The sequence below is a fragment of the Oncorhynchus mykiss genome, chromosome 24 (genome assembly GCF_057628025.1).
Source record: "Oncorhynchus mykiss isolate SJ-2025 chromosome 24, ASM5762802v1, whole genome shotgun sequence".
Lineage (NCBI taxonomy): Eukaryota > Metazoa > Chordata > Actinopteri > Salmoniformes > Salmonidae > Oncorhynchus > Oncorhynchus mykiss.
In genome coordinates, this window is record NC_143045.1 from 33596829 (window position 1) to 33608954 (window position 12126).

The 12126-nt window shown below is 44.5% G+C and overlaps 2 protein-coding genes across 2 annotated transcripts; both read right to left on the bottom strand.

The window, feature by feature from the left end:
* Positions 1-1795: 1795 nt before the first annotated feature.
* Positions 1796-5905, bottom strand: LOC110503410 (semaphorin-4E). The gene is made up of 9 exons (XM_090219089.1): positions 5839-5905; positions 5370-5521; positions 5103-5278; positions 4786-4903; positions 3946-4168; positions 3638-3756; positions 3178-3344; positions 3002-3054; positions 1796-2897 (listed from the first exon to the last, which is right to left on the bottom strand). Exons 1-9 carry the CDS (start codon positions 5903-5905, stop codon positions 2233-2235), a joined length of 1740 nt encoding a protein of 579 aa, XP_090075215.1. The 3' UTR covers positions 1796-2232.
* A 92-nt stretch (positions 5906-5997) lies between these two features.
* LOC149972424 (semaphorin-4E-like) lies at positions 5998-9965 on the bottom strand. Its single transcript, XM_090219157.1, has 5 exons — positions 9802-9965; positions 9156-9295; positions 6626-6685; positions 6432-6530; positions 5998-6199 (listed from the first exon to the last, which is right to left on the bottom strand). Exons 1-5 carry the CDS (start codon positions 9905-9907, stop codon positions 6089-6091), a joined length of 516 nt encoding a protein of 171 aa, XP_090075283.1. The 5' UTR covers positions 9908-9965; the 3' UTR covers positions 5998-6088.
* Positions 9966-12126: the final 2161 nt, after the last annotated feature.

Consider the following 12126-nt stretch of genomic DNA (forward strand, 5'->3'; position numbering starts at 1 on the left):
TTCTCTCTCCAACCCTGTTCCTGGAGAGATACCCTTCTCTATGTTTCTCTCTCCAACCCTGTTCCTGGAGAGATACCCTTCTCTATGTGTCTCTCTCCAACCCTGTTCCTGGAGAGATACCCTTCTCTATGTTTCTCTCTCCAACCCTGTTCCTGGAGAGATACCCTTCTCTATGTTTCTCTCTCCAACCCTGTTCCTGGAGAGATACCCTTCTCAATGTTTCTCTCTCCAACCCTGTTCCTGGAGAGATAGCCTTCTCTATGTTTCTCTCTCCAACCCTGTTCCTGGAGAGATACCCTTCTTTAGGTTTATCTCTCCAACCCCAGTGGTAACTAATCTAACCCAGGTGTTCTAAATTAGGGTTCGAGCGACCGGACGGTATCATAACAGGAACAAGGTTGGAGAGCACTGGTGGAGACTGACTCTGACTAATAGATTGGTAGAGACTGACTCTGACTAATAGATTGGTGGAGACTGACTCGGACTAATAGATTGGTGGAGACTGACTCTGACTAATAGATTGGTAGAGACTGACTCTAACTAATAGATTGGTAGAGACTGACTCTGACTAATAGATTGGTGGAGACTGACTCTGACTAATAGATTGGTAGAGACTGACTCTGACTAATAGATTGGTGGAGACTGACTCAGACTAATAGATTGGTGGAGACTGACTTGGACTAATAGATTGGTGGAGACTGACTCTGACTAATAGATTGGTGGAGACTGACTCTGACTAATAGATTGGTAGAGACTGACTCTAACAAATAGATTGGTAGAGACTGACTCAGACTAATAGATTGGTGGAGACTGACTCTGACTAATAGATTGGTGGAGACTGACTCTGACTAATAGATTGGTAGAGACTGACTCTGACTAATAGATTGGTGGAGACTGACTCAGACTAATAGATTGGTGGAGACTGACTCTGACTAATAGATTGGTGGAGACTGACTCTGACTAATAGATTGGTGGAGACTGACTCTGACTAATAGATTGGTGGAGACTGACTCTGACTAATAGATTGGTGGAGACTGACTCTGACTAATAGATTGGAGACTGACTCTGACTAATAGATTGGTGGAGACTGACTCTGACTAATAGATTGGTAGAGACTGACTCTGACTAATAGATTGGAGACTGACTCTGACTAATAGATTGGAGACTGACTCTGACTAATAGATTGGTGGAGACTGACTCTGACTAATAGATTGGAGACTGACTCTGACTAATAGATTGGAGACTGACTCTGACTAATAGATTGGAGACTGACTCTGACTAATAGATTGGTGGAGACTGACTCTGACTAATAGATTGGTAGAGACTGACTCTGACTAATAGATTGGAGACTGACTCTGACTAATAGATTGGTAGAGACTGACTCTGACTAATAGATTGGAGACTGACTCTGACTAATAGATTGGAGACTGACTCTGACTAATAGATTGGAGACTGACTCTGACTAATAGATTGGTAGAGACTGACTCTGACTAATAGATTGGTGGAGACTGACTCTGACTAATAGATTGGTAGAGACTGACTCTGACTAATAGATTGGAGACTGACTCTCGTGCGTTTGCCAGCAGCTCTTCTCTGTGCTTCAAGCATTGCACTGTTTATGACTTCAAGCCTAACTCCTAGCTTCTAGATTGGTAGAGACTGACAGACTACTAGATTGGTGGAGACTGACTCTGACTACTAGATTGGTGGAGACTGACTCTAAATACAGGTATCTGTGATTTGATATAAGATCTAATCATTTAATAATATAGAAAAACACTAGACAGATACATAATATTTGCAATATATAATATTTATACAAACATAAAAACACAAAATACATTCAACACAAGGATCTTAAGTGGAAAACAATGAGTAAAGAATGGTGCTGGTGATTCTAGGGGTGCTGTCAGTACGACAGAATGGGGTTCAACATTTAATTCAAACGGAAACGCTACTGTACTGAACAACCCGCCGAAAAACGGTGTGACTATTGAGGCCCAGAGGGAGATTGTATGGTGTGATGTTTAGTGATTTCAAATAGTCACACCCTTATTGAACAGGCCACAGTTCGTCACACCCACCAAAATGAGAGCAAACATCCCTCAAAGGCTGTCTAAGAATGGTGAGCACCGTTTTGGGGAAACGTGTCGTTCAGTACAAACCGTCACGCAACATAGCAAACGTTGAATCGAATTGAACGCACCCCTAGTCTCAGTTATTAGTCCTAGCTCAGATGTCACCCATGTGGATAACTGCAGATGAGCTGTTAACTGGTGACATGTGATCCTGGAGCCCCTCCTCCATCCTGAAGACTCTGTGGCTCGACTGGTCTCTGCTGATGTTCCAGAGCATCAGAGACCCCAGGATCATGGACAGAAGAGCAACAGATACCCTCGCGGTCTGATTATCCTCCATGTCCTCAATGGTGATGATGGTGTGATTGTTGTTCACTTCAGACCCAGGGACACAACCAGGGTCTGTTCTCCAGTTGTTGTTGTTGTTCTGGCCGGGTTCTGCTGGGTGAATTCTGGCCCTGAGTCTGACGTGTCCCCTGACACTCCAGAGGACCACAACCCCCAGCAGCACAGACAGCAGAGCCACAGATGTCTGCAGGACCAGTAGAGTCTTTGTGGGCTGCAGGATGTAGGCAGCCTCTGTCCTGGTGTAGAGTTGACCTTTGACCTCCTCCAGACTCTGGCAGGTGTACCGACCAGCGTCTGAAGCTAGGGCACTCACTATCAACAAGTCCTGGCTCAACATCTGGTACCTGTCTCTCAGCTGGAGGGGCTGCTTAGCAAAGTGCCAGCTCACCTGTGCCAGGTTGGATGCTGGTTGGCACGGCAGGTGGATGGGGCTCCCAACATTAAATGGTAATGTAAGTGGCTTCACGGGGACTGAAAATAACACAATGGGGGTTCACTGAATGTCCTTAACTTGGCATGTAGCCTACTTCATGTTGATACATCACAGTATTTCACTAGTTGAAAGATAAACCTACCTGATCGGGGGCACATCGAGGCATCCGCATGTTTAAGGCTTTGGTACATGTTCCTGAACGATAAAGAAAGAGCTACTGTTATTTGAAGGACATCTGAAATCATATTTGTTCCAATAGTACATGCAGACAGTGGTTATTCTAGAGTGAGAGTGTTGTAGAGTTGAGCAGGATCCTACCTGGAGCCAGTGGGTAAGTTGAGGACAGATGAGCAGGCTGCTAAGGTGGTGTCCCAGGCACAGTAGGGATCTCTGGCCAGGATACAGTCCAGACAGGACCCATACCGACCACAGTCCTTAACTGGAATCTGGACCACTCCAGACCCTGAGCCTGCATAGAGCTGTCCCTAGAGAAAAACACACACTGACTTGACTACTAAACCACCAGTGTTAGCTTCTCATTGGATGACCTGGTGCTATTCATCTTGAACAAGCAGGTAGCCTAGTGGTTAGAGCTTTGGACTAGTTAATTGTAAGGTTGCAAGATGGACTCCCCGAGCTGACAAGGTAAAAATCTGTCGTTCTGCCCCTGAACAAGGCAGTTAACCCGCTGTTCCCCGGTAGGCCGTCATTGTAAATAACTGGCTTGTCTAGTTAAATAAAAAAATATACTCATAACGTTTTGCACTAAATGTGTTACCGTGCCAGAGGAGAGACGCAGCACTTTGATTGGCTCCAGAGTCTGGAACACCCTGGTCTCTTGGATAATGACGGTGTCACCAGCAGCGTACTGTACAACCTTCTGCACCGTGCCCTCCTCTGTCAGGGAGCAGGACACGGCAGTTACTCTCTAGAGCCAACACTGACATTGATTGATTTTCTTTGTCAGAAAAAAATTCTCATATATATACACACAGTACATGAATACATATATAGACAGTAATAGTCGCTGCCACAAGCACAGAACAGTGTGAATTTGGATGATAAAGGGCTGTGAATAGTCAGTACCTGTTCCAATAAACATAACGTGGTGGATTTCTCCATCCACGGCCATGACTCTGTCCACAACAATCACCGACAACTTGGCTCCCCTCTGCAGCACCAGTGGACCCCCGGTCAGCGGAGGCACTGCTCCGTCCAAGAGTGGCTGGTCACGGACGAACTGCAGGGTCTTGTCAGGGAGGTCCAGCGAGTGCACAATGCCCAGGTCCCGCACAGCATTGGTCATACACTTTAACAACAACACAACCAGAGGGTTGGTGAGACGTTTCACATATACTGTAGGTCTATAACTATGACAGAAGCACTCTTAAAGAGGTCTGTGAGAGACAGAAATCTTGCTTGTTTGTAGGTGACCAAATACTTATTTTCCACCATAATTTGCAAATAAATTCATTAAAAATCCTACGATGTGATTTTCTGGATTTTTTGAAGTGTACCTATGTTGAAAATTACAGGCCTCTCTCATCTTTTTAAGTGGGAGAACTTGCACAATTGGTGGCTGACTAAATACTTTTTTGCCCCACTGTATACTGTAGGTCTATAATTATGACAGAAGCACTCTTGAAACTAAGCCTGTGTTCCTAATAGCCCCCTATTCCCTATATAGTGCATTCATTTTTACCAGGGCTCATAGGGTTTTGTTCAAAAGTAGTACACTTTGTAGAGAAGGGAATAGGAAACCATTTGGGACATGAGCGTTTTTGCCACATTTGCTTAAGTGCTTTGGACAATAATTGTGCCCTGTAGAGGAACATAGGTACAACACTGTCACATGACACTCAATGTCTGGAAGTTAATCAATGATCATTTAATTCAGTCACCTATATAAGTCAGGCTATTACTCACCGTTCCAGGTCGTGGGACAGGCTCCTCTCCGGTGTGGGTAACCCACCTTGTTTCTGACTCCATTGTCACCGGAGTCATATACCTACCCTCAGAGAAGACTTTCCCAATGTCAACCACGCTGAACGCACACACAGTGGAGAGATCCGATGTGGTTCTGTAATCATCAAAACACCATTCATTATTCCAACATCACTTCAGAATCTCTCTCATAGAAGGTTCATTTTTGAGTAGTATCCCTACAACTGATCATTATTTCACAGATTTGACAGTATGGAATTTCTGCTGGACTGTACTAATAAAGAAATGGTAGAACTCACGTCTGCGGGCTGAAAACAGCGTAAAACACGCTCTTCCTCCAATCCTGGTCTTTCAGGAGGAAGATATCCTGAATGATGGCTGGCAGGCTGGGTTCCAGGGGCACGGGGCAGTCAAGACGGACCTTCAGGTAGGACGTCCACTTTTGCTGTAAGGTCCTCTGACCACCCAAATCCCCCTGCACACCAACCACAGAGAGGGAGACAGGTGTCAGTGTCGACCATAGTATCGGGAATTAGAACACTAGAACAGACATAAACGTTCTGTACCTTGCAGACCCGTGCCACACGAGATACCCTGATCTGGGCTGGCAGGTCAAACTCCATGGCCTCCTCACTAAAGAACATATAGACTTTATCGTCGTCCCCATCGAGGTTGTTAATGCTCTCTGGGACGACGTCCAACTGTACGAAGAAGGGCTCTGAAAAAAGACAGTTCGGTTTTCTCACAGAGACTGAAAACACAGACTTGGGATCCATTATTTAAGGCACATTGAATAAAGTAAGACATTTAACATGTCTGTATCTCTCTGTGGAATGTCCACATTCAGGTGTCTGTTTAGCTACGCATCAAGAAATGCGCATCAAGAAATGCATCAACACATTGTCACAGTATGCTGTGGTTGACGGGGAGTACTACATTTAAAACAGAGGGGTTGGAGCTTACTGTTAAGCCAGGACTGTCTGTGTTCGGTCCTGATAGCCGGGAAAGAATGACGCTGCAACACCTGCTCAGTACCCAGGAAGTTGATCGCTGTGGCTGAATACAGTTCTGTCCCTGATTGATGGTTAACAATGACAATCATCAGAACGGAAATAATAAAGACTGTAAAGAAGTGAATGAAGTTAATCAGTCATGTATTTTACATCACTAACACAACTTTCAGTGTGGGTCCACTTTTTCCAACACTTTATTTACAGTTGTTTTATTTATAACAGTGGGTGCACAATATCTACTACTCCGTCCTTGTGGGGAGGTACTGTAGATATCAGAACTCACCAACCATGACCGAGGTTGACCTCTGGAAGGGGTCAAAGGGAACTTTCCCTCGCCCCTCTTCCTTCTTCCCTTCCAGGGTCAACGTTCCGTTTGCGTAGGTCTGTTGGAGAACACAATGCACGTTTGGTTGCGATGTGGAGGTGTACATTAAGGCTGTGATCTGTAATCACTTTGAAAGGTAGTTGGGACTCTCACAGACAGACAGAGGTTTGGTGTGCTACATATGTCTGCAGTTAGTTCAGGGTAAACAACCAGAATATGACAACGGTCCACAGCTACATGATATGTAGTGTGAAACAACAGGTGAGATGTCCTGTCCAGGTTATACTCACCATATAGTCACATGTGGGGTTGTATGCGTTGGTCCCACACACCAACATCCTGCCATCGTGGAGAGTCTGAAGTGTCTTGATGTAGTTTTGACATTCCATCTGGAATAGGATCATGTGGTTTGTTTCTATCAGTATACTGCTTCAGAGAGTTCTCTGAGAGGAGAGATGATCCATCATGCAATCAATCCACTTACTGAATCTTTTCCCTTGCTCTTGCAGGACATGTTCTGCTCCTCTGAGACCTGCCAGTAGACCTGCAGCAACAGACAGATTCCCATTAACATTACAGCAGACTCTGAGACCTGCAGCAACAGACAGATATCCATTAACATTACAGCAGACTCTGAGACCTGCAGCAACAGACAGATTCCCATTAACATTACAGCAGACTCTGAGACCTGCAGCATCAGACAGATTCCCATTAACATTACAGCAGACTGAGACCTGCAGCAACAGACAGATTCCCATTAACATTACAGCAGACTCTGAGACCTGCAGCAACAGACAGATATCCATTAACATTACAGCAGACTGAGACCTGCAGCAACAGACAGATTACCATTAACATTACAGCAGACTGAGACCTGCAGCAACAGACAGATTCCCATTAACATTACAGCAGACTCCGAGACCTGCAGCAACAGACAGATTCCCATTAACATTACAACAGACTGAGACCTGCAGCAACAGACAGATTCCCATTAACATTACAGCAGACTGAGACCTGCAGCAACAGACAGATTCCCATTAACATTACAGCAGACTCTGAGACCTGCAGCAACAGACAGATTCCCATTAACATTACAGCAGACTCTGAGACCTGCAGCAACAGACAGATATCCATTAACATTACAGCAGACTCTGAGACCTGCAGCAACAGACAGATTCCCATTAACATTACAGCAGACTCTGAGACCTGCAGCAACAGACAGATTCCCATTAACATTACAGCAGACTCTGAGACCTGCAACAACAGACAGATTCCCATTAACATTACAGCAGACTCTGAGACCTGCAGCAACAGACAGATTCCCATTAACATTACAGCAGACTCCGAGACCTGCAGCAACAGACAGATATCCATTAACATTACAGCAGACTCTGAGACCTGCAGCAACAGACAGATATCCATTAACATTACAGCAGACTGAGACCTGCAGCAACAGACAGATTCCCATTAACATTACAGCAGACTGAGACCTGCAGCAACAGACAGATATCCATTAACATTACAGCAGACTCTGAGACCTGCAGCAACAGACAGATTCCCATTAACATACAGCAGACTCTGAGACCTGCAGCAACAGACAGATATCCATTAACATTACAGTAGACTCCGAGACCTGCAGCAACAGACAGATATCCATTAACATTACAACAGACTGAGACCTGCAGCAACAGACAGATTCCCATTAACATTACAGCAGACTCTGAGACCTGCAGCAACAGACAGATTCCCATTAACATTACAGCAGACTCTGAGACCTGCAGCAACAGACAGATTCCCATTAACATTACAGCAGACTCTGAGACCTGCAGCAACAGACAGATTCCCATTAACATTACAGCAGACTGAGACCTGCAACAACAGACAGATATCCATTAACATTACAGCAGACTGAGACCTGCAGCAACAGACAGATATCCATTAACATTACAGCAGACTGAGACCTGCAGCAACAGACAGATTCCCATTAACATTACAGCAGACTGAGACCTGCAGCAACAGACAGATATCCATTAACATTACAGCAGACTGAGACCTGCAGCAACAGACAGATTCCCATTAACATTACAGCAGACTCTGAGACCTGCAGCAACAGACAGATTCCCATTAACATTACAGCAGACTCTGAGACCTGCAGCAACAGACAGATTCCCATTAACATTACAGCAGACTGAGACCTGCAACAACAGACAGATTCCCATTAACATTACAGCAGACTGAGACCTGCAGCAACAGACAGATTCCCATTAACATTACAGCAGACTGAGACCTGCAGCAACAGACAGATTCCCATTAACATTACAGCAGACTCTGAGACCTGCAGCAACAGACAGATTCCCATTAACATTACAGCAGACTCTGAGACCTGCAGCAACAGACAGATATCCATTAACATTACAGCAGACTCTGAGACCTGCAGCAACAGACAGATTCCCATTAACATTACAGCAGACTCCGAGACCTGCAGCAACAGACAGATTACCATTAACATTACAGCAGACTCTGAGACCTGCAGCAACAGACAGATTTCCATTAACATTACAGCAGACTGAGACCTGCAGCAACAGACAGATTCCCATTAACATTACAGCAGACTCTGAGACCTGCAGCAACAGACAGATTCCCATTAACATTACAGCAGACTCTGAGACCTGCAGCAACAGACAGATTCCCATTAACATTACAGCAGACTCTGAGACCTGCAGCAACAGACAGATTCCCATTAACATTACAGCAGACTGAGACCTGCAACAACAGACAGATTCCCATTAACATTACAGCAGACTCTGAGACCTGCAGCAACAGACAGATTCCCATTAACATTACAGCAGACTGAGACCTGCAGCAACAGACAGATTCCCATTAACATTACAACAGACTGAGACCTGCAGCAACAGACAGATTCCCATTAACGTACAGCAGGAATACTCTAGAGACCAGACAATACTGTATGGATGTATTGACATACAAGACCTTGATTAGACTGAGTTCCTTACCCCAGCCTTTTTCGAGGAGATGTCCTCAAGGTCCAGAGCATATACGGCATCTCTAGCACCAATGAAAAGGACACCCAGGTCCTCTCTCAATGTCATCGTTGAATAGTTTGAAATGCCATTCTCTCTGAAACTCTTAGCATCTAAACAGAAAAACCATATGATAACACTTTACTGTGGTTGACAGGGTTGGTTGTATGTAGCATTTATAAAACAGTTGTGTTCACGACATAGAGGCATAATGCTCTATGTTTAAATACTTTTATATATTGTTTAAATACTTTTTATGGGCCTAAATGCTTTTACATAGTCTTTAGGAATGCTGTTACAAATAATATTATGTAGAATACACTCTTGGAAAAGAGGTGCTATCTAGAACCTGAAAGGGTTCTTTGGCTGTCTCCCCATGGGAGAACCCTTTGAGAAACCTTTAGTGTTCCAGATAGAACCCTTTCCACAGCGGGTTGTACAAGGATTCTTCATAGGGTTCTCCCATGGGATGGCTTTGGATCATATTAGATGATGCTTTCTATTGAGAAAAAAACATTAGACTAAGCTGCCATATAAGCCTAACTTTAGTTGAGTGGAAAAGATGCATTTCTCCACATGCAAGGATGTAAACAGGCATTGGAGAGAGATAATGGCTTACTGTCATATTGTACGGTCTTCCTAGGGATGCTGGCGAACACTTCACCCAGGGGTATAAGGACCAGGAACAGGACCAAGATATCCCTCAGGGAAGTGAGAGGAGCCATGGTGGTCCTCTTGTCAGCAGCTGTCAATGCTCAATGCAACACACAAGTCTCTTATTGTTGGTGTTGGGCTGCTGTTTATATAGGATTGACCGTGTGATGTCATAATGCGGGTAATGAGATGTTGATTATGACATCAAACTGTACACTACAGTGGATTTTGAAATGGATCCACAGTCTGGGCATATTGCTTTCCTTTTTGGCTGCTATTATAATTGTCTCAACTAGATCACCCTCACACACACACACAAAACTGTGTAATGATCTGGACAGATTGACCAAAGCTTTTGGATTCTATTTAAACTCTACAAGTTTTGATCCTGAAACATGTCCCATATGGTTTAATGGTGGAATGTTGAATTACTCCAGCATTCTAAACTGTGCATTGTTTGGTCAGCTACAATAGAATTTTCAGGAGTAGAGTTGGGCTACACATTCTAAGACTGATGACACAATGTACAATCTACATGCCGAGCCAATGCCAGTGTCATCCATTGAAATATAATCTGGATTGTATTTCTATGTTGTCACCCTCCTCAAATCCTTATGACTGTACTAGTGATCTGGTTGTCCCTCAATTACCCAGCTTTTTCCACCACATACATGGAAGCTCACCTCTAAATCAGCCATGATTTCTGACACCCTTATAACATTGTGCTCTATTGAAATTAAATGTAGTTTATGTCTGTGTGTCTGTGGTGTGTCTGAGTGTGCGTGTGTTTGTGCATACAAACTACTATGAGTGTACATGAGCGTGTATGTGCGAGTGTGTGCACTGTGTAAGGGTGATACATGGTTTGTCTAAGGGTGGGAGACAGGGCTACGGCCGTAAATCCACCCAGCCGTTGCCGTGGTGATTTGCTTTTTCCGGGAAACCATAAACATCCCGATGGAGCGACACGCTGCCCTCTGAACGTGGCAAATTAAGTGGCCAGTGTGTGTTTGTGTGTGTGTTGGAGTGCTCAAGGGCATCTACTTGAGAGCAAGGTATCTGATTGGCTGATGTGAGCAGACAGGTCTAAGAGATCGTTCCTCTCTGTCACTCCATTGGCTGTGTGGGCCGGTGGGAGGGGTTAAAGCTAACTGGCGATAAACCCGTCTAATCCAGAACATTGTTCAACATTAACACAGATGAACTATCAGTGGGGGCCTATGGCCACAATGAACTTCCCCTGACCTCTGAATAAGACTTCAAATAAGTATCTGTAGAATCAATATAAACCCAACCACATACATGTACTCTGTATGTATTATAGATAGTGTTATTGATCAAGTATGTCACATGATGCTGTTGTGGTATAGTTATAGGGGATCTTCCCTCTTGGGTAGGGGTGTCAGTGACACTTTGCAGTGACACTGGGGAGACAAATGACTTTAACAGGTAATGGAACTGTGCTGTGGTAAAGTGAGCATGATGTAGTATCGTGGGAGGCCTCTACCCCTAATTGTGTGAGAAATGGTTGTTCTTTGCCCATTTAGGTGGTTGGTCCAGATTTTCTACACTTAATAAATGATTTAGGATCAGGTTTTCCTACCGTGGTGCCGACCTTCACTAAAGGAAGCTTACTGACACACCTGACCCTAGACCAGAGATGTCTATACCTACAGGATACATTTTCCTTTTATTTTACTCGGCAATTCAGTTAAGAACAAATTCTTATTTTCAATGACGGCCTAGGAACAGTGGGTTGTTCAGGGGCAGAACAACAGAACAACAGATTTTTACCTTGTCAGCTCGGGGATTCCATCTAGCAACCTTTTGGTTACTAGTCCAATGCTTGTTCAAGATGAATAGCACCAGGTCATCCAATGAGAAGCTAACACTGGTGGTTTAGTAGTAAGTGTGTGTTTTTCTCTAGGGACAGCTCTATGCAGGCTCAGGGTCTGGAGTGGTCCAGATTCCAGTTAGGGACTCTGGTCGGTATGGGTCCTGTCTGGACTGTATTCTGGCCAGAGATCCCTACTGCCGCCCCATAAATGATATGTTTCAGTAAGTCCCCTCTAGAATGAGATTCCCCTCTATCCTCTCCTCTCCAGGGAGAGACCTGATGAGCAGAAGTTGTTGTAGACCTGTCATTGGCTCAGTCTCCCCAGGCTGTCGACTGGAAGAGGAGGATAAGAACCTCCCCTGATGTGGAACACACACCTCATGCTCTATTTTTACCCTTGTGGTGTGTGTGTGTGTGTGTAACAGTAATGGTAAGTGTGGATTGTGATCAATA

Coding starts and splice junctions, on each gene's coding strand:
- LOC110503410 (XM_090219089.1), bottom strand. CDS start 5,905: ATGATTGTCATTGTTAACCATCAATCAGGGACAGAACTGTATTCAGCC. Junction 4,904..5,102: donor GCTGTTTTCAGCCCGCAGAC/GTGAGTTCTACC, acceptor GTGTGCGTTCAG/CGTGGTTGACATTGGGAAAG. Junction 3,345..3,637: donor TGCGTCTCTCCTCTGGCACG/GTAACACATTTA, acceptor GTTTTTCTCTAG/GGACAGCTCTATGCAGGCTC.
- LOC149972424 (XM_090219157.1), bottom strand. CDS start 9,907: ATGGCTCCTCTCACTTCCCTGAGGGATATCTTGGTCCTGTTCCTGGTC. Junction 6,531..6,625: donor AGAGCAAGGGAAAAGATTCA/GTAAGTGGATTG, acceptor ATCCTATTCCAG/ATGGAATGTCAAAACTACAT. Junction 6,200..6,431: donor ACCCCACATGTGACTATATG/GTGAGTATAACC, acceptor GTTCTCCAACAG/ACCTACGCAAACGGAACGTT.